Raw genomic sequence first — 22,778 nt, 5'->3', positions numbered from 1 at the left:
GGGAGACCTGGAAGAGGCTCGTGGCTTAGGATCGGTGCAGCTCTAGCCATTGGGGCCACTTGGGGAGTGAATCATTGATCGGAAGATCTTCCTGTCTCACCTCTCTGTGTATCTGACTTTCCAATAAAAATGAATATTTAAAACTATTTAAAGATCTTTAAAAATATATTTGAAAGGCACAGTGACAGAGAGGGAGGGAGAGAGAGGAGAGGAAAGGAGATAGGGAAAGAGAGGGATCTTTCATCCACTGGTTCACTACAGAATGCCTAGGCCGGACCAAGCTGCAATCAGGAGCCTAGAACCTAAGCTGGCTTCACCTTGGGCGGCAGGTACCTAAGTATTTCAGCCATCACCTTTACCTTATAGGGTGCATATAACCAGAAAGCTGGACGGGACACAGAGTAGGGACTCAAACCCAGCTGCTCCAATATGGGAAGCAGTGTTCCCACTTAACCACTGCCTTAAGCATTTTGCCAAAAATCCTTGTCCATAATACTGCCTTAAATTCTACCTGTGTGATATTAGATTTTATATTCTTTTTTTATGCTGATATTTTCCCAGCATAAGTCTGTCTATGCTTTTATATCTAGCCATTCTATATAATACATAGTATTGTTACAATTGGATGTATAGTTACATTTGCTGAGTTTTCTTTGCTATTTTCTGTATTTCTTTTTAAAAGGTTTATTTATGTATCTGAAAGGCAGAGTTAACAGAGAGAGAGGAGGAGAGACAGAGAGGTCTTCCCTCCACCGTTTCCTTCCTCCTTCCCCAGACGGCTGCACCAGCCAGGGCTGGGCGAGGCTGAGCCTGGAGCCAGGAGCATGCACGTGGGTTCGTGGGCTCAAGCACTGGGCCATCCTCTGCTGCTTTCCCAGGTCCATTAGCAGGAAGCTAGATGGGAAGGGTAACAGTCAGAACATGAAACCATACCATGCAGGATGCCAATGTCACAGGTGATAGCTTAACCTGCTATGCTACATGCCGGCCCCATGTTTATATTTTTAAAACATTATTTCTACTGGGAAGGCACAGTTACAGAGAGAGGAAGGTCTTCCAACTGTTGGTTCACTCCCCAAATGGCCACAACAGCCAGAACTGAGCCAATCTGATGCCAGGAACTTCCTTTGGGTCTCCCTTGTAGGTTGCAGGGGCCCAAGGACTTGAGCCATCTTTCACCGATTTCGCAGAAGTGGAACAGGACAAACACAGAAGAGAACTGACATTAGTGATATGACAGTGATGGACTGCCTTGATACAAGTTGTTTTTATATACTAGGAAAGACACAAGCGAGTTAACTAAGTCCATGAGAAAGTTAACCACAAACACATGAAAAAAAAAGAGGGCCGTCCGTTTTAATCATAATTGCACTTAATTTCTAACATGCTTCACAGCAATCTCTCACTCTGGCAATTCCTGCAGTCAAAATGCAGACAGCATAGGAAAAAGTAACTTCCAAATATTTTTTTGCTTACCTTCATTGATTAAGTTTATTGTATCTTGTTTTCCATCTTCTTGCGACTGGCCTGGGCCAAGGGAACTTTGAGAAAGGCTAACTTCTGCTGATAACTGGTCAAGACTCTGATAACTTTTCCTGTAAAACAAAGATGAAACACTAAGTGTATTCACTCTAACAAGCATAATTCCCAGAAACATTCTTTAAAGGTTTTACATTGAGTACATGAGGCTGTGAAGCAGCAGGTTAGGACTCTGCCTGCAATACTGGCATTCCATATGCGTGCCAGTTCCCATCCCCGGCTGTCCTACTTTGGATCCAGCCCCTGCTCATGTAGCAAGGGAAGCAGTGCAGGATGGCCCACATTTTTGGAGATGCAGAAGTTCTTGGCTCTTGACTTCGGACCAGCCCAGCTCTGGCCACTGCAGCTACTTGGGAAGTAAACCAATGGATGGAAGATCTCTCTCTTTTCTTCTATTTCTGTTGTATCTTTGCCTTTCAAATAAAAATAAATCCTAAAAGCTTTTCAATTTATTTAATTTCTGATACATCTCACTCAATACTTCCTCTAAATTTTGCCTTTATCAAGACTTCAAAATCATCTCCATTCTTTTTTTCTCAACCTTCTTTCAGTTTCTACATCCCATTGAAATATAGAAAAGAAAAATAATTTGTTAAATAAATTAAAATCCTCATGCGAATTTTTGATTATTCTTGTTAAGAATTGGAAATCTCTCGTTACTGCCAATTTTCTTTTTTTTTAAAGATTTATTTATTTTTTATTACAAAGTCAGATGTACAGAGAGGAGCAGAGACAGAGAGGAAGATCTTCTGTCCGATGATTCACTCCCCAAGTGACCCCAATGGCTAGGGATGCGCCGATCTGAAGCCAGGAGCCAGGAACTTCCTCCAGGTATCCCACACAGGCACAGGATCCCAAAGCATTGGGCTGTCCTCCACTGCTTTCCCAGGCCCACAAGCAGGGAACTGGATGGGAAATAGCGCTGCCGGGACTAGAACCAGTGCCCATATGGGATCCCAGCGTGTTCAAGGTGAGGACTTTAGCCACTAGGCAATGCCGCCGGGCCCACTGCCAATTTTCAAAACAGGAAAAAAAATCTGCAGATTACTCTCCATGAAACCAAGCTGGCACAATTTGAGGGTGATCTAACATCAAATGATTTAGCACATCCAAATTCTTCAATGCTTGACATTACAGAAAGTTATTATATAATAAAAATTAATTTTACAAATTCTTATATCTTAGAACTCCAAAAATGTTTGGAAATTAAATATTTGCTTGTATGAATATATCCTCAAAATAATTTACTTTCTTCGCTTATCTATTTGCTATTTGAGAAAACTAAGTAACCTTTCTTCATATTTGCTTCTTCAGGGTAAAACCAACTCAAAAGATTTGTGGCTTAGTGTTAATAAAAAAGAAACCAGAATTCATTATTTCCAAATACAAACAACCTAGGAAAAAGGAATATGCTTTTTAGCTCAACATCTACTTCACAATACAGTCAAGGTACACCTAACGATCTAGAATATATTTAAGATAATAATTGCAGGGAATAACATTGAACTTCAAATGAGGTATTTCCTAGCTGTTGATATTCATACACTCAAGAGTAAATGTACACATTATCAATGACATTATAAATTAAGTACAGACTAAATACTTCCACCCAAATGCTGTGTTAATCAGGATCCCATCTGTAATGAGAAGGACAAAGGAAAATTATTTTAACAGAACTACTTGTCTCTTTATTAAAGCAGGGCAAGGGTGGGCATCTGGCCTAGCACACTAACACACTCACATCCCAGCATCAGAGAGCTGGCATAGCAGGCACATCTTCTGCTACAAGCATCAGCATCCCATATGGGCTCCAGTTTGAGTCCTGGCTGCTTCACTTCTTTTTTTTTTTTTTTTTTAAGATTTACTTATTTTTATTAGAAAGTAAGATATATAAAGATAAGGAGAGACAGAGAGGAAGCTATTCTGTCTGCTGTTTCACTCCCCAAGGGGCTACAATGGCCGGTGCTATGCCAATCCGAAGCCAGGAGCCAGGAGCTTCTGCCAGGTTTCCCACGTGGGTGCAGGGTCCCAAGGCTTTGGAATGCCCTCCACTGCTTTCCCAGGCCACAAGCAGGGAGCTGGATGGGAAATGGGGCTGTCGGAATTAGAACCTGCGCCTTATGGGATCCTGGCACGTTCAAGGGGAGGACTTTGGCTGCTAAGGTGAGGACACTGCTCTGAGCCCGGTTGCTTCACTTCGTATTCAACTCTCTGCTTATGGTCTTGGAAAGCAGCAGAGGATCACGTAAGTGCTTTGGGTCCTGTACCTATGTGGGAGACCCCAAAGAAGTTCCTGGCTGCTTGCTTTGGATCAGCTCAGCTGTAGCTGTTCCAGCCATTTGGGGAATGAACCAGCAAACGGAAGACCTCTCACCCAGTCTCTCCTTCTGTCTCTGTAAAAATCTGCCTTGCAAGTAAAAAGAAAATAAACCTTAAAAAAAGAAAAGATGCCACATCCCATCGCCCCATGTGGAATGCCTGGATTCAGTACACAGGATTCTGTCCCTGCTCCAGTCTCCTGCTGATGTATTCCCTGGGAAACAGTGATGCTGACTCAGGTGATCAGCTTCCACCACTCAGATGAGACCAGGATTAAGCTTCCTGCTCACAGCTCTGGGTTTCAGTCCCAGGCAAAGGCTGCTGCAGGTGGCTGGGGAGGGAGACAGCAGCCAGGAGTTCTTTTCCTAGTTTGGTGTCTGCCTCTAAAATTAAATAAGTAAATATGGACCCAGTGTGGTAGCCTAGTGGATAAAGTTCTCACCTTGAAAATTTTCTCCCTTTCTCCATCATCACTCTTCTAAATAAGTCTAAAAAATTTTTTTTAAGTTTGCAAAATGGAATTAAAAGATAAGTTTATTTTTGTGCAAAGGCAATTTTAAATCCATGCATATAGCACAATGAGTATCTATTTTTTTCTTGAAGAAATGAAATGAAATAACGTTTTTAGCTTACAATACCATGTTTCACTCTATAATTTGATAACTGCAAATGTCAAAAGTACAAAGGCCATCAATTCTTTTTAGTTCATAGGAAATTCCTTTGCAGAACTTTTGATAATTGTAATAAATAATATGTACACAAGCTACAAAATATTTATTTTAAAATGATACCCAGTATTTATTTTAAAATGATACCCAGTATTTGGGTTTTACTACTATATGTTGGATACTGTTTCATATAAAAAGAAAAGTTTTGGCTTTCAATTAGAAACCCTTCCCAGACAAAAGTTTGTCTTGTGAGATAAACCACACTGTACTGAAGCATATCACAGAAAATTTCACTTGAGTTTTGTTTACAGTATTTCATCTTTAGCTTTGGAGAGAAGCAGGAACACAGGAATTTAATTAACAGAAATAAGTTTCTTCTCAAAATTATTATTCTGCACCCAATATAACTTAAAAAAAAAGATTTATTTAGTATTTACTGAAAAGAAAGCGCTAGAAAGAGTGAGGAAAGACACAACAAGAGAACTTTCACCCACTGGTTTACTCCCCAAATGCCTGCGGCTGCCAGGCTCTGGCCAGGCTGAGGCCAGGAAGCAGGTCTCTAGCGTGCTCGCCCACACAGGTGGCAGGGCCATCACTGCTGCCTCCCACTGCCCACACAGGTGGCAGCGGCCATCACTGCTGCCTCCCACTGCCCACACAGGTGGCAGGGGCCATCACTGCTGCCTCCCACTGGAACATCAGTGGAACAGTGAGAACTGCAGCCAACACTGAAGAGGGATGGAATGGCTTAACCCGCCATGCCACAATGCTGGCCTTGTATGTTGGTTTTTAAACTAATAGCTTAAAATGAGTTTCTGACAATAGTTTCTCATCATAGCAAGCCTGCTGATATTTTTAAGTTAACAAAAATAAAATATACTAAATATTTATGAACAAAAAAACACCCAGAAGCAAAAAGACATAAAATTAATTTGAGTGCCATACAAAAAGACTAAAAGTTCCGCTGTACACATTCGCCAGTACTCCAAAGGCCCCCACCATGGGAGGGACGAAGACCTCTCCTTGAAGCCTTGACAGCAGCAACAGGAAACTCCCTCTGCGACCTATCACAGGTCCTTCTAGAGACACTCAGTGGGAAACTCCTGACTGCTTACTGTGTCAGGGAAAAGCCCTTGAGTTTATAGACTTTACCTAACAAAAACCAGTGCTCACAGCACAGAATTTGTAGACAATGGAATTTTGAAGCAATAATGAAAATTTCAATAAAAAATGTAGTGCCTTATTCCTGTTATATTAAGAACAGTATCTTACAGTATCTTTCTTGAATGAAAATGACTAAAAAAAACCCACCAGGTGTGAGAAAATTACGTTTTTCTTTTAATTCCCTAATGACAAAGAATGAATTTCATATCCACTTCCTTACCTGTTTTCCAGTATGACCACAGCTTCATCTGACAAGCATCTTTTGGTCATGCTGTAAGCTATCCATCTCTAAGAGTTGTTCCTTAAAAGGCTGTATTTTAATTTAGAATTCTATGGATTTGCAATAACCTCAAAGACTACTAGCAGAGGGGGAAGGTCTGTCCATACAGCAGCCCCTGACAATGGGAAAGAGGTTTTCCAGGCACCCCTTCAAGGTCCTTGAGAGTCTCACAGTTGGAACCTTCCAACCCCTTTATGTGTCACAGCTAGTCAAGACATCCTTGCATTTATGACTTTACCTAAACAAAGGTCAAGGTCAAGGGTAAGGTCAAGGGTAGACTTCAGAGGTCTAGAACAGACTTTAAAACATCAGTGTTCTTACTGAAACAAAATAACCCATGACAGCAAGAGTCATGCATTCTGCCTACCCAAAACTTACAGTTGAATCTACATCATTAGACATTAAATACAATTTAAATATCTAGAAATTTCATGGATGTTTGAGATTTAAAAGTATACATTCAACATCTAACTAGTTAAACTTTTGTAAACTACTCAAATATGACTTTTTATATAAGATTGATTACAACTGGAAAAAAATTTAAAGGACGGCACTGGGTATCATGGTGTGCATGTCTGCTCCGGACACCTGCATCACATTCTGGAGTCCCAGCTGCTCTGCTTGGGAGACGGCAGACAACCGCCCAAGTGTTTGCATCTCTGCCACATGAAACTCAAGGAAAAAGTTTCAAGTTCAAATTATCATGGACCAGATCCAGCAGATTGGGCATATGGGGAGTGAACCAACAGATAGAGGATCTCGATCTCTCTCCATCTCATAAAAAAGTAAATAATTTTAAAAAGGAAATCCACTGGCTAAACATTTCATTGATCAGAACATTGAAAGGGAAACTATGTTATTTATTTTCTAATAGATGTGCTGAGGTCAATAGTAATTTACATGGTCTGGGCAGTCATTGGATAACAGAGTGGCTCATTAAAGGAAACAAGCATTATCTACATACAGGAAATTAAAACAAATATGTTCATACTTTACACACAGAGGTGGTGAATGCACACAAAAATGTACCATTCTTTTTTATTCTTGGCTTGTCTATTTTCATAGAAATGTGCTTAAGAAACAAAATAATCATTTTCTTTGTCAGAATACATGCTTTCTATACTGAAATTAAGAGAGGGATACAAGTAAGGCCTAATGGAGAATAATCTATAAGAGGTATTCAAAAAGCTAATGAGATTGTGTATTATAACAAAACTACACATGGGCTTCAAACAATTTTATACCAAAATAAGCATTTTTATTCTCTTTTGCTCATAAATACTTTGGAATTCCCTCACACACAGATCAGATCACTGTCTAGTTCACGAGCTCCAGAAGATTTTTGCAGTTTTGGTGTTTCGGGGATGCCTACTTCCAAATACATTTAAAAGGCACATAGAAAGAACTCCTAACACATCTGAAGCAAAACTCATTAATAAAAGTAAAAGCTTCAATAGATCATGAAGGACATGGAAAAGCTAATGAATCTCAATAATCTCAGTCTAAATGAAGGCAAAACTGGGAAATAGTGATACATTTTAAACACTAAAAAGACCATGAAAATATGAAAATGATCAAATGAGTCTGGTCCTGTGGGTTGGCAATAATCCAATACATTATGACAGATAATCTAAGGCTCACACAATCTAGACATTACACATAAAAATACCAACACAGAATTTCTTAAACACACAAAACTAAACAATTATGCTATGTGGTTACTTAGCTGGTTAAGGTACTTACTATGTGGTTAATGTAATACTGTATCTTTTAAAACACATTATCCCGATCTTTGAAAGAAAGATACAAATTACAACATAGCTAATCTGGCTGGGTCTAAATAGTCAAGAAATTGGAAATCATATGTTTATATTATACAAATAGCAAAATCAATGTGAATAAATTTAAAATCTCCCACTATAAGAAAAAAACCTTTCCAGGAGCAGGTGACAATGTAGACAAGTTATCCAACAGTATGTAACCAGAACTCTGAGGAGAGCTTTTATTCTGCAAATATTTTGCTTCTTATTGTTACCAAATAAAGAAGTAACATTAAAGTCCCTAGTGCTATTTTAATAATAAATGGTCAAATTTCTTTTGAATTTTGTCTTTTTAAACAACAAAAATAAGAGTAAGATCGAAATGTCTGGCCACTCATTTGTGTACCATTGGAAGAACACAGCAATGTGTGGCTCCATCACCGAAACTAAAAATCAGGATTCTAAAAGGAAAAAAACAACAGAGAAAGATAAGGATGAAGGGCAGGGAAAAGAAAAGAGAAGAGAGAAGGGAAAAAGAAAAGAGGAGAGATAAAAGAAAGGAAGTGACAAGAAAGAGACAGGATGTTGGGACACCAGGGAATAACTAGTCAAGGACAAAAAAATAAAGATGGTGGGTGGAAAAATTATTAAGACAGAAAAGTGGCTAAGATTCAAAAGAAGGTCAAATACTAAATTTTGAAAATAAGATTCTATTAAGGAAAAGTGAGAATTTTTATAGCTTCCTCAACTTTGCAATAACAATATTAATAAAAATCCACTGTTACACATGCAAATGTAAGCACTAGCACTTAAGATTAAGCAATGGCCTGAATGGCTCTTTGAGCAAACCCTGAATATGTGGACAAAGGGACCTGAAAAGGAACCTGTGGCTAATGTGGAGAGACTACATTTTCTGTAGCTACAAAAAATTAGATTTACTAAAAATGAACAAAACTATCTCAGATTCCCCAGGTAAATATTATTTCAAGACATGGAATTTTATGTTTTCTGACAAGATATAAAATTAATTCTGAGGCAAATACACCACCATGGCTAGAATTCAAACGTACTGGTGGGTGTTGAGCCATATGGTTAAGATGCTAGTTAGGACTCCCACATCGTCTGACAGGATTCAAGTCCAGTCCTGCCTCCACCGTGCACCACCACTGGGGGGCAGCAAGTGACTCTCAAGTGTCTGACCATCTGGGAGACCTGTCCTGAGCTCCGGGCTCCTGGCTTCAACTAGTCCATCTCTGGCAGTTGTGGGCATTTGCAGAATAAACCAGCAGATAGCAGGTCTCTCTTCTCTTTCCTCCCGACCCTTCTCTCCTTGCCTTTCAAATCTAAGTAAATAAATGGTACATTTTTTAAAAGCTCAGTTTTTAAACTGAAAGACTGGCTGAAGATTCAACTTCAGGAGTAGATAACTGTACAATATTTGATAAGACTTTCTCAGAAATTTTACTTCCCCAGGATGCCTTGGCTTCAAAATATTAACACATCTGCATCCCTAATCTAAGCTTACACCAAAGCATTTCTAAATCCTACTATGTTTGATCTAAGCTAATAATAAATTCAGAAAAAAATAAATGAGAAACCAAGATGGACAGCCATCTGTTTTTGGTACAACTACGTCTGTAATTAGTTGGAAAAAAGAAAGTATTACACTTACTCATACCACTGTTTATTGTGTTTTCGGTAAAGCAACGTATCCAAGGCAACAGCACTGGCATCCAGAGCTCCTGGGGAAGGCCACTGGTTGGTGAGGTGGGCAGTTAACTCTCGTCTTGATCTTAAATCATTATTCTTTAGCACAGTCCTGTGAACATTAAGATGGTGAGTGCTTCCGTCTTCACTGCTCTACAATGGCAGAGGAACCTATCGGCATCACTTTATGCCCCCACAATGTACCTCTGAAAACGGAATGTCAAACGACTGTGAACACAACAGGGCCAGCTGCGACCAGGGCTGTTTCGTCCCCTCGGTATGTGCTGGCCATGCTTTCTCTACAGCTACAATAAATCATGACTCTCCATCTTTCCCATAGAGGTTACTAAGGAAAGACCCATGTAGCACATTGCATGTAACTGCAAAACAGCAGCAATATCATAAAGATACAGGTTATCAGATGTCAGTGAAAATGTAAAGATCCCATATGTGTGATTTTTCTAGCTTCAAAACGTAAAAACAATCTTTTATAAATACTTTTATAAACTAACGAACTCAATAAACAAAAAGCAAATAAAGCAGAGGCATAAGAATAAAAATTTTAAACTCCATGAGCTTCCCCGAAGTGTTTCTGACAAAAGTGACTACCAGTAAGTCTTCATGAAAGTGAATAATAACGCAGTGATAACTGCACTGGATGTCATCCACTGGGAATGCTTCAACTACAATAATGAAACCATTACAACAACTCACATTTGTGAACTATCTTGTAGAATTGTGACTTGTTAATAACAGCTTGCCAAGCAATTAGCTTTGCCATAATTTCAAATTCACAAGCCAAAATGATCATTGTCACAAGACAAATCAACATTTATACTGATGGTTAAAGATCATTTAAAAGCAAAAGCTTTACCTCTATTAGGCTTTAATAATCATCTAAGCACCCTGCATCTTCAGACAGCAGTCCATGACTTTAGAGTATCAAGGTTCTAAGCCATCAACTCAGAAGCAAGGAAGTAAAGTGTGCCCACCACTAACTTCCACAGATAATAGTCCTGTTGTGGGTGGCAAGAGAGAGGAGTAAGTGAGGTGTTGGCAGCATAATCCTGCACTAAAGAAAGTTAGCCTGCACACCACCTCTCATTATTGGCCATGAATCTAATGGAAAACCATACTGACAGGACTCCAGCAGGCTACACACAGGCTACCCACGTCCATATAAACTATTTATCCACAAAGAAACATTATCTGACTTTGCCTCAGACCAGTATGCCTTAGTTTCATTTCATTGGAAAACAAATGAAATTTCTAAAGTACTTTAACATAGTTTTAAATGCAAACAATACGTTTTTTGTTAGAGTGATTAGAAAATGGTTTTGTATTGAAGGATAAATCATGTAAAATAGAACCAGAAATGAGAGGCCACAGGATCTAAAGCACCATGACTTTCCATCTTCTTAGTCTGGCACAGCCCCTCTCTTTTAGGTCTCAAACAGGTATCACCAGAAAAAGCACCTTTGGAACTGAGTCATAACTGGCTCGCAGGAGATACTGAGAGAAGAACATGAGAAAAGCTATCAAGCGGAAATGCAAATGTAAGAAAATGACATGAGTAGGACACAGCTAATGGGAAGTCATGAAACAATCTCCAATTTAGAAAATTTTTTTGGAAAAGTGAAGAACTTCACACCTCATCAATGGAAAAAAAAAAAGAGCTGAAATTTCAGGAGGTTTTTAGACAACAGCTTCCTGAGGGGTATTTTTGACCAATGATAAATTAAGGCAGTGTCTTTAGATGTTTATGCTTACAAACTTCAAATACAACTGTCTTCTGTAGGCATCTCCCTGGCCTTCTAAACCTACACAGATTTCAGTATATGTATAGGTGTGGTTTCACTCACACACATCTGTTTTCATCTTTTGTGAGGGATGTGAAGACAATAAAATCCTGAATTTGCTCTATCCCTAGGAAGAACAAGTCTCTTGGAAATCTGTGTGGGGGTACCTTCTATCTCCATTCCTGTATTCTAGGGGGTAGGCCAGTGGACTGAGGTAGGTTAAAAACCTTCCCTGTAGACAGCATGCCCAGATGCACACAGGGGACGTGACAGCCAGCTCATCTAGGCCAGCAGAGGACACTGAGTGCCTGTCAGAGGATGCGAAGCAGAACAGGTTGGACCATTCTTCTGGCCAAGCTTTGCAACGTGTTCCTGGACCTGTGGATGCATTGAGGTGGACTTGGCTAGCCAATAGACCTCAGGAAGATTTTCTCAACTCTGGTGCAATGAAAACGACAATGTTTCAGAACTACCAAAACCTCCCCAATAACACCCTGGAACATCCTTCCCCCATATCGGGCTCTTTAAGGCATCATCGAATGACTCCATCCTCAGGTGCTGAAGCAGTTTGACAAGCAAGGTGTGGTCCCTCTCCTACTGGTCACTGAGGACACAGGAGAAAAAATGGAAACATTTGTCCCCACCCACCTTTCTCCATACTTCCACTCTCCTACCTAATCCCACCCATGACTCACATGGGAATGCATCCCTCTCAACTATGTAAACAATATTTTTAAAGAGATTAAAGAATTCCTTCCTGTATTCTGCATCTTGACTAGAATCTACTTCAAGCAGCACATAAGCAATATCATTGACTCACTGACCAGAATGGATCATCAGAGACCTTCCTGCATTTTCTTCTGGTCCCCAGCCCTGCAGCAGCTCCATTAGCTCCCCAGGCTCACTCCTCTCTGCTCTTTCTAGCCATTCTGTGAGTCACTTTCTATCTTTCTAATGAATTCTACTTGTGCTAGAGAGTTGGCTGTGTTTGCTTATGACAAAAGAATCATGTCATTTACCTTAGAACAAGCAAAATATCCCAGTCATATCAAGACCCATGAAAAGGTGATTTAATGGATGTCAATACAAAAAATGACAGTCTTTTTCTTATTTGCCCAAGGCTTAAAATATAACTACCTTACTCAGTAACTGACATTGCTCAATTGTGCAACACTGGTGGCAAAGTTACAATATATGGGATTAGCTTTAGTAAAACTAATGTAGAAAAAGGCTTAATGCTGAAATTAGTCAAGTAAAGATGTTCTAGATAAAATAAATTCTACTAGTCAGTTTTCTATGATTTAGTCAATGTAGTATTATCTAATTAAGGTATGAGACTCCAGAAGATATATCAAAGGAAAACTATTCGATTTACTGAGAAAGATGCAAATAGTGAATTTATAATAGCTAAGTTAAATTCACTTTCCTGTGCTATCTACCTCTAAATTTCTAGGTAGCTAATTTCCCTTGAGATTCTCAAGAATTTAGCCACCACCAACATAGAATTCAATCTTAATGAATGCAATGACCGAAAGCCATCAAAGTTCTCTTACAAAGACTTAAAGCTAGATATAACCCCATCAAGTTCATGAAATGACTTGCAACATTTTCCATGTTATAACATTGTTACTGAGAAAGTGAGTTTCATGTCTACCCTACCAGGGAACAATATTAAAAAACCTCAAGGGAGTGTGTTTAGCCTAGTAGTTAAGTTGTTCATATTTCATTGCGGAGTGCCTGGGTTCAATTCCAAACTCTATTTCCTGACACTAGGTTCCCACCAATGAGAACATGTAGGAGTGGTGACGGGTCAAGTGACTGGACTTCTGCCACCTACATGGGAGGCCTGGCCGATGCTCCTGGCTCCAGGCTCTGACCTAATCTACTCCTGACCAACTGTCAGTTGTTTTGAACATCTGGGGATAGAATTAGCAAATGGGACTTCTAAGTCTTTCAAGAAACAAAACTTCAAGGCTACTTATATACTGAAAACATCAATAATCTTCTTGATTTTTGTCTCCTCAGCATTAAGTATACTCCTATGACTTCATCCACGCTCTAAGAGTCATTTCATTTTCTACCTCCCCAATCTGTAGACTACTTCTGCTCACAATGATAAACTTACATTGCTTCATTATAAGGTGAACAGAGTTTAATAACCAGTTATTTTACTAAATTGTCTTCTCATTCTTCCACTTTGATTATAAGCTACTTGTAAGCAGTAGCTTTGTTTCATATTTATTCTCTATAGGATAAATATTGGGAGTTCCTTAAAAGTACTTGTGGAGAATGGGAATTTGGTCTGCAGTGAAGGTAGAGCCTGGGATCCTCACATCCCTTATTACAGGGCCTGGGTTCAAGCCCTCACTGTGTTACTCATCCTAGCTTCCTGCTAATGTACACACTAGCAAGCAACTGGTGATAGCTCAAGTACTGGATTTCTATTTTTTTTTTAAGATTTATTTATTTTTATTAGAAAGTCAGATATACAGAGAGGAGGTGAGAGACAGAGAGAAGAAGATCTTCTATCCACTGATTCACTCCTCAAGTGGCAACAACGGCCAGAGCTGAGCCAACCTGAAACCAGGAGCCAGGAGACTCTTCCAGGTCTCCCACACAGGTGCAGGGTCCCAAGGTCTTGGGCCATCCTTGACTGCCTTCTCAGGCTACAAGGAGGGAGCTGGATGGGAAGTGGGGCCTACGGCATTAGAGCCAGCGCCTATGTGGGATCCCAGCGCTTGCAAGGCGAGGACTTTAGCCACTAGGCTACTGCACTGGGCCCAAGTACAGGATTTTTGACAACCACACGGGAAACAGGATGGAATTCCAAGCATATGGGTTCGGCCTGGCCCAATGGCTCAATAGTCATAATATGGGCCCCAAGTCTTGGCTGTTGTGGGCATTTAAGGAATGGCTAGAGATGGTAGACGTCTTTCAAGTAAATAGCATTTAAAAAAAATGTTTGTGATTTTGAGAATCATACAAGAAGTACCCTGGTTCACCCATGATCTGGATTCTTGGTCTACTTCCCACACAAGATCCCATAAGGAAGGCTATGGAGTCGGACCTGATGGAGCCATGACAGCTTTTGAGTTCTAAATCTTAGGATCTGTGAAGTAGGGGTGCCAACCCTCTCATTTTATAAAACTATAAAAACATGAAAATCACGGTGCTTTCATGTTTTCAATACTCATGACAAATTTAAATGTTTTAATCCGAAATACATAAAATATTTTACATATATTTTCACAAAACTGGAGAAATATATTCACAATTGATACCAAGTCAATGTGTTACATTTGCATTGGAAAATGCACTGGAATATGTGAGCAAGCAATCATCTACAGCTTTTAAAAGGCAGCACAGTGGGCCCGGCGGCATGACCTAGCGGATAAAGTCCTCGCCTTGAATGCCCCGGGATCCCATATGGGCTCTGGTTCTAGTCCCGGCAGCTCCACTTCCCATCCAGCTCCCTGCTTGTGGCCTGGGAAAGCAGTCGAGGACGGCCCAGAGCCTTGGGACCCTGCACCCGCATGGGAGACTCGGAAGAGGCTCCTGGTTCCTGGCTTCGGATTGGCGCAGCTCTGGCCGTTGCGGTCACTTGGGGAGTGAATCATTGGATGGAAGATCTTCCTCTCTGTCTCTCCTCCTCTCTGTACATCTGACTTTGTCATAGAAATAAATAAATCTTAAAAAAAAAGCAGCACAGAAAGCATGATGCAAGTTCTCTCACATTCTACTTTGCTCAGTAACTCCCTTCTGTATCCTCAAGGGATTCTTGTCTTGTGTTTGCACAAAGTTCTTTCACTTGTCAGGCAAAAAATACATCACGTGAAACTAAAGCCTCGTTTTCAACATGTGACCACACTGAAATATATGTTAAAATTATCAGTATTATTATCAGCATTAACTTATCAAATGACTATTTCATTCATTCTTTGAATGCAGCTTCAACTGGCTGACCACATGTAGATTAAAAATTATTAGGGATTTAGAAATATAAAATCCCACTAATGAAAAGACAGGATGACATCACTCCTGCAGAGTTCTCAATTACAGCTCAAAGAGCTGTTTTATGTTTATCACGAAACATATCTCAGTATTCTAAGCAAGCCATTCTTGGCGCAAGAAGCCAATTATTCTAGGGTACCTACCTGTGTTAGCCTGTTTTCCATTATTATAAGGAAATATTTGAGGCTTAGTAGCTTATTAAAAACAAAGATCTTATTGGCTTACTCTTCTGGTACAAAGTAAGGTGTTCTTATTTGCTGATGATTTTCCTGCGGGCAGTCATAGGGCATCACGCAGCAACGAGACAGGGAGCGCGCCGGTACGTGAGTCTCTTTGGTTCCTTTCCTTCCTCTTATAAAAACACCAGCATTCAGTCATATGGGTTGCAGTGCCACGACCTTATCCAATCCCGATCACGTCGCAAAAGCTTCATCCCTAACTACCATAATTAGATTCTTGTAACACCTGATCTTAGTCAAAAGGCCAGACAATTATTGTTATCTAATCTTTAGTAAGTTTAAAACGCAATGCAATATAAAACAACAAGATGCTGGGTTGATTATAAGTAACTTTTCCTTGTGAATCCTTTATCTTTTCAGTAGTAAATCAGCTTCTCATCACTTTTCTTTTTTTCTTTTTTTTTTTTTAAAGATTTATTCATTTTATTACAGCCAGATATACACAGAGGAGAAGAGACAGAGAGGAAGATCTTCCATCCGATGATTCACTCCCCAAGTGAGCTGCAACGGGCCGATGCGCCCTGATCTGAAGCCGGGAACCTGGAACCTCCTCCGGGTCTCCCACGCGGGTGCAGGGACCCAATGCATTGGGCCGTCCTCAACTGCCTTCCCAGGCCACAAGCAGGGAGCTGGATGGGAAGTAGAGCTGCCGGGATTAGAACCAGCGCCCATATGGGATCCCGGGGCTTTCAAGGCCTCTCTTTTAAATATTATTCTATGAGTAAGAGGTCCATTAATTTGCTAACATTCAATTTCTGAGAATCTGTCACGGGAATAATGAGGTATCAAGAATTAACTATTTAATACTCTCTAGTCATGTGGAACATTCTGTGGGATTTTTAGGATTTAAAAAAAAAGATTTATGTATTTTTATTTGAAAGTAAAACTACAGAGAAAGAAGGACAGAGAGAGAGAGACATCTTCCATATACTGGTTCACTTCCCAAATTGCCACAATGGCTGGAGCAGGGCCTACCTGAAACCAGGAGCCAGCTACTTCCTCTAGTTCTCCCAAAAGCGGGCAGGGATCCAAGGACATGGGCCATGCTCCACTGATTTCCCAGCACAGAAGCAGAGAATTAGCTCAGAAGTGGAGGATGCTGGCACCACAAACATGATTAGTCACCTACGCCACTACACTGGCTCCTCATTAATACATTTTAAAATAATATAATACATAATAAATCTAATAAATATGTAAATAATAAAGGCTGAATAACGCACTAATCCTCTGCCTGCGGCGCCAGCATCCCATACGGGCCCATTTGCTTTCTGGATGCTTCACTACAGATCCGGCTCCCTGCTTACGGCCTAGTTCTCTTGGGACCCTGCACCCATGCGGGAGACCCAGAGAAGGCTCCTGGCTCCTGGCTTCGGAGGAGCTCAGCTCCAGCCATTGTGGCCTGGGGAGTAAATCAGTGGATGGAGGATCTTTCTCTGTGTCCTTTTCTCTGTACAAATCTACCTTTCCAATGAAGATAAATAAATCTTTAAAATAACAATAAATATGCAAGGAAAACACACATTTCTATTTCAAATACTGGAAATGCATCATTTTTATCCAAAACAGCAAAACTATCTTGGGAGCCCTTGATGTTTAAGAAAAAATTAAATTTGCAAGAATTCACGACAAGCAAACTTGTAGTGCAGATCTACACACACACTGCACATCAGAGTAACTGAGGGAAATATTTAAAACACGTCAGAATTCAAGTCTCAATAAAGATCAATGATACAACCTGCCATGTTGGTAGAACCTGGCCAGTTACTTTTTTTATACTCCTTACATGAATATAAATATACACAAATTTTTCTTTTGCTTAATAACACAACTCCATGGGCTCGGCGCAAAAGCACAATGGCTAAACTCTCGCCTTGCACACATCAGGATCCAATATCAGCGTCAGTTTGGGTCCTGGCTGCTCCACTTCCTATCAAGTTTCCTACTTGTGGCCTGGGAAAACAGTCGAGGACAGCCAAAGCCTTGGAACCCTGCACCCATGCGGGAGAGCTGGAAGAGGCTCCTGGCTCCTGATTTCAGGTCAGCTCAACTCTGGACATTGTGGCCACTTTGGAAGTGAACCAATGGATGGAGATCTTTCTCTCGGTCTCTCCTCTCTGTAAATCTGCCTTTCCAATAAGAATAAAATAAATCTTTAAAAAGAAAATAACAACAACAACACCACGACCCCAGCTGTCCCGTTTCCCTCTTTCATCAGATCTTTTTCTTCCACTCGATCCTTACCTGTTGGTATTCTGCAAAATTCTACCTACTCTATTTTCAAAATCGTATTTCTCAGTAAATACAGATTAAGCCACTTGCTTATTTCATTTTTCCTTAAAAACAAAATAAAAAATCTTGACTTTTATCAGATTCAAGAGGAATAAAGACTATGTCCCACACCCTAAGTATTCAGTATTGGTCTCTGCTTGAGCAAGGATGGGGACATTGCTTTATTCAATCTTGTCATAAATAAGCACCAAGAACTGGGCCGAACTCACCATATGATCTCAGTAAATACTTCTTCAACAAATGAAAGGATGTCACAGAAGTTGCAAAAGCAATTTAAAACCAAAATTACATAGCACTGGAAAATATCTTGATGACCTGTATATATCCTAACATCATGTCTATGAACAAGTTCTTTATTACTGTGTTTCTTTTTTTTTTTTTTTTTTTTGTTAGTATTAGACACACAGTCACAGGAGACGGCTTCACTTTCTAGAACCTTCAAATAAAACATTTTGAAAAATGTCAGGCATCCTCAAATTATAAATTATTTACCGATGAAATACTCTTTTAGATTTCTGATTCATTCGAGAGACAGAGAGAGCTGGTTCTGATCCACCAGCTCACTTCCCACATGTCTCACTGCAGTGAGAACTAGGCTGGGCCAGAGTCAAGAGCCTAGAACTCAGACCAAGCCTCCCACATGGGTGGCAGGAACCCACCCACAACAGCCTTCAGCCACTCAGAGAACGTACACAGGGACAGAAAGCTGCAGCCAGAGGCTGAAGCCAGTCATCCAACTCAGGCACCTTGATCACTGGTCCAAATGCCTGCATGTGTAAAATAGTCACCTTACTCAAAATGTTAAACCCTAATTTAGCCAAGTCTCTCAAAGCAGCAGTGGTTCTCAAACCTGTTTATAAATTAGAACTCACTCAACACTATTCTTTAAGAAAATAAGACATTAATAAATAATTTACAGGAAAAAAACCAAAGCAAAACAAAGCAGATGACTCAACAATCCCCACCTCAATTTAATGAACTATAGAAATGATCCTTGGAAGTATACTCTTTTTATTAAAAAAAAAACTTATTGAAATATCAAAGATACAGAAACATTAAGTACTTCTTTTGTTTTTGTCACCACGATGGCGCCATTTAAACAATTTTTAAAAGATATATATTTTTTATTTGAAAGGCAGAGTTACAGAGAGAAGAGGAAACCGAGGGATCTTCCATCCCCAAATGGCTGTGGCAGCCAGAGCTGAGTTTATCTGAAGCCAGAGCCAGGAACTGTTTTCGGGTTTCTCCTGGGGGTTCAGGGGCCCAAGGATCTGAGCCAACCTCCACTGCTCTCCCAGAACATAACAGACAGCCGGGACACAAACTGGTGCCTATACGGCATGCAGCAGGTAGAAGCTTAGCCAAACCGTGATACAAGCCCCCTCATGCATATCCCAATTTAAATGGAATATTTAAGCCTAGCTCCTCAGAGAAGTAACTAGTGCCACAGAGAAACACACAACATGAGCTTAGGGTATCTTCTGCTGGCAAGCAAGGACGTTACCAAAGATCAACAGGTCATGTCAGAAGGACAGAGAAACCAGCATGAGAAAACGGGATAGTGTGAGCATCCAAAGAAAAGCAAATGTGGGTGACGGCAGCACCATCAATGAAGGCATTTACGTTGTGATGCAGCAACAAGGAGAACACGATCACATAGCCGACAGCCGGCCTCACTAGTACACTAGGGTTAGCAGCTCACGGCTCAAAATCTCTTCAACTTTTTAACCATACATCAACAGAAGCAATAATGATTCTAATAATAATAAAGATGCTTTAAGTGCTTCTATAGTAAAGAAATTCTACAATAAATGCAGACTCTTAGCAATAATGAAGTAAGAGGCTTTAACAGAAGAGGGCCAGGAAGGGCTAAGGATACTAGGTCTGAGGCCTGCCTTAAAGGGAAGGGTCACTTCCAAGACTAAGCTGACCAGAACCTGGGGAATCCAGCACATGGGTTTCATGCACAGTGGGAGAGAGACTGCTTTCTACTTGTGGCTAGTAGTATCTTGTGTTAAACTAAGATTCAGAATCCTGGGGGGTAGGGAGTGGGGGAGAACCATCCCTGAATTTATGAATTTTACATGAGCTAACTCCTACTGTAGGAGAGAACACATATGACAAGTTCATAATTATTCTCCAAAGGAAGATACAGAAAGACGAAAGACAAAAATCTTTATCTCACTGATAACCATTAAGAAGTTGTGCATCAGCCTCCCACTTTAAAAACTGATAATATTGCATAAGAATTATTTCAAGGCTATCTGCAGAAACCCTTACTAACCAATGATGGAAAGTGCACATTTTTAATTTTCAGCAGTAACAACAGGAAATGACTATTTTGTAAGCCTTGACTAACCCAACGCACTAGGCCATGCTCCCCCATGGTGCAAGCCAGGGGATGGACCTGGAACTTCAAACCATTTTCCTGCTAACGTGTACCCTGGGCAGGCGAAGGTGATGGCCCCCAGGACTGAGTCCCTGCCACCCACAAGGGAAAACTGGGCCAAGTTTCTGGTTGCCTCCTTCAGCCTAACGAGCCCCTGGCCCTGCAAGGCATGTGGAGAAAAAGCGGGCTGTGGCAGCCCTCTGGGTCTCTCTCTCTCTCCACTTCCCAGAAGAAAAATAATTTTTTTAAAACCTTAGAGAAAATATATCAGGTACAGATTTCAACACTTTGGAATAGGGTAAAAAAAAAACATTTTTAATTTTCTACTTTTCTGAGTGAATTTCCTGAGGTAATTTTAGGCTTCAGTAAACCAACACAAGGGAATGGATAAACGCTCTTTGAACTCCTTCTTTTCTCCAATTACACTTTCCTTATAATGCCCAATACTCATCATGACTTGTCATGACTCATTACAACTAGGATTCAGTTTACAGACAGAGAAACAAAGGTTGTAAGATGCTAATCCTACACAAAGGTTTAAGGATGCTGTAACATTATTTGGAAAAGCAGCGAAGCAGCAATGTGAATTAAAGGGAAGACTGAAGAATGGCACTGATTTGATCACTGAGCTGTGAAAACTACACTGAGGCATGAAGGCATGAAGAGGTTTGGTGTGTGCCACTTTTCAGGCTGAAGATCAAACATATTGCATAGAGTGAAGGGAGAGAGGTAACAGCACAGCACTGAACACTGGTCAACACAGGCAAGCCACACACGGAACACTGCACTATCCCTGGAACTTTACCTACAGCTTGAGAATATCTCAAAAAAATCAAAACGCAACCTTATAACTAACCAAATTTTGACATGTGAAGATTTTCACCATAAGCAATCAGTTGATAAAAGCAAGTCTGACATAATGATATGAGTAGTACAAATGCTTTGAATAGACAGTCCTAGGAGCTTGTACCAAAAGGCGGCTCAACATACTACAGTTATCTTAGTCCATTAAAACCATGCTACAGAAAAGAGCCAGCTACACTCAACTGTGCACATTCTGGGTAGGTTACACACAAGCATGGTATTTTGAGTACCACTGTTTTAATGTACCATCTTTTTGTAATCAATTAGTAGCTAAACACTTCAATACTATAAAAATTATGCATATGCATTTGGAAGAATTTTCATCAAGTTCTAAGCATTAACTCTGGGTAGCACAACTGAAGGTGATTTTTGTTTTCTTCTTACACATTCTAGTGCTTCTGCAATGAACACAAACTACTTATATAATAACAAAAATAAAAGCAAACTTAAAAATGTAACTAAAATAAAATTCAACAGCATGCGATCAAATTTCTTAGATGTTGATTATGTTCAAATACATTTGTCTCAATGTTTGCATACTGTCAAAAATTTTCTAAAAAAAATCTCACTTACAGCTGATCTTGAAGTTCCACAATTATATATTCTAACTGTTCTTTTTCTAATTTATGGGCCAGATCAGAATCTTCAATCCGCTGAAGTAGTATTTTATTCTGCGAGACAGATTCAGACAGCTGGTTCTCCCGAAGTCTTAAAAGTTCTTCAAGATAACCCTGGAAATAGAGCATCACCAAGATACAGCAAATGCAAAATTCTAACAGCTACACCATGAAGACAAAGACTAAGTAGCTTATTATTACTACTATTATTAATAATAATAAGTCAGAACAACAACCAGGAGCCCTGAGCTGTCCGCAGAAACAGAAGAACAGTAAACTTCCTTAGGGACTAGGGAGAGGAGCTTTCTCAGGTCCTCGCTTGGTTCCTACTTTGGGTCCCCACCCTCTCTGGCAATGACCATCAGGATCGCTCCGGAAACCCCTCAAAACAAACACACACACAAACAAACAAAAACTCAAGAATAGATAGAGAACAAAGAAACCTATGAATTAGACAGGAAACGGCCAGCGTGGATTCACTTATACCTTACTAGGTGGGACACTAGGATTAGTTACTCCTCACTAGGGTACTGAGGATTTCTCTGCACACCCCTCCTAAAACTGTTCTGCACCTAAACTGTTGACAAATGTCCTGTTAGAGTTATAAGCCAGTCTAGACTACCCGAAAAAAAAAGCCAGGTTCAGCAAAATTATGCTTCAACGCTATAAAATGCTAAATACTATAATGAAAATAGACACGAGACAGCTGAATAGCAATCTATAGCCATTTTAAGGTGTATAGAACCCGGTTGTATATAAACTAAAATTGAAATGTCAATGAAGGAGTCGCAGGATGTATTAAAGAACTTGCATTTTTTTTTTCAAAATGTTGGTTACTCAATACTATGTCAATTAATTACATAACGTTATAAATTGTTGCTGATGTTATGTTGGGGCTTTTAATCGGGATGATACTCTGCTGGCTCTACTTTCAGATAAGCTGTTGAACTTATCTGGACAATAAGATGCTGGACTCTATGCTTGGTATATGCTTGCAATGAAAGAATCTCATGTGAACTTGAACTGTGGTAATGCAACAAGGTGGAGGAATCCACCATGGGGGGAGGGTTTAGGGAGGGGTAAGGGGAAATCCCAGTAACTGTAAAACTGTGTCACATAATGCAATGTAA

At 40.1% G+C, this 22,778-nt stretch overlaps 1 protein-coding gene across 3 annotated transcripts in view; it reads right to left on the bottom strand.

Annotated features, from left to right (window-relative positions):
• Positions 1-22,778, bottom strand: part of RUNDC3B (RUN domain containing 3B) — a 97,002-nt gene that overhangs the window by 6,610 nt on the left and 67,614 nt on the right. Inside the window, exons 8-10 of one of the 3 annotated variants that reach the window (XM_004582282.2) lie at positions 21,605-21,762; positions 9,403-9,549; positions 1,477-1,595 (exon numbers count right to left, since the gene is read on the bottom strand). In XM_004582282.2, coding sequence (XP_004582339.1) covers positions 1,477-1,595; positions 9,403-9,549; positions 21,605-21,762 — 424 coding nt within the window. The remainder of the gene's footprint in view (positions 1-1,476; positions 1,596-9,402; positions 9,550-21,604; positions 21,763-22,778) is intronic. The other 2 variants (XM_058678328.1, XM_004582283.2) reach the window with 2 other exon arrangements.

This window comes from Ochotona princeps, chromosome 20, assembly GCF_030435755.1.
Source record: "Ochotona princeps isolate mOchPri1 chromosome 20, mOchPri1.hap1, whole genome shotgun sequence".
Classification (NCBI taxonomy): Eukaryota; Metazoa; Chordata; class Mammalia; order Lagomorpha; family Ochotonidae; genus Ochotona; species Ochotona princeps.
This window is presented reverse-complemented; position numbering and strand designations above follow the sequence as displayed.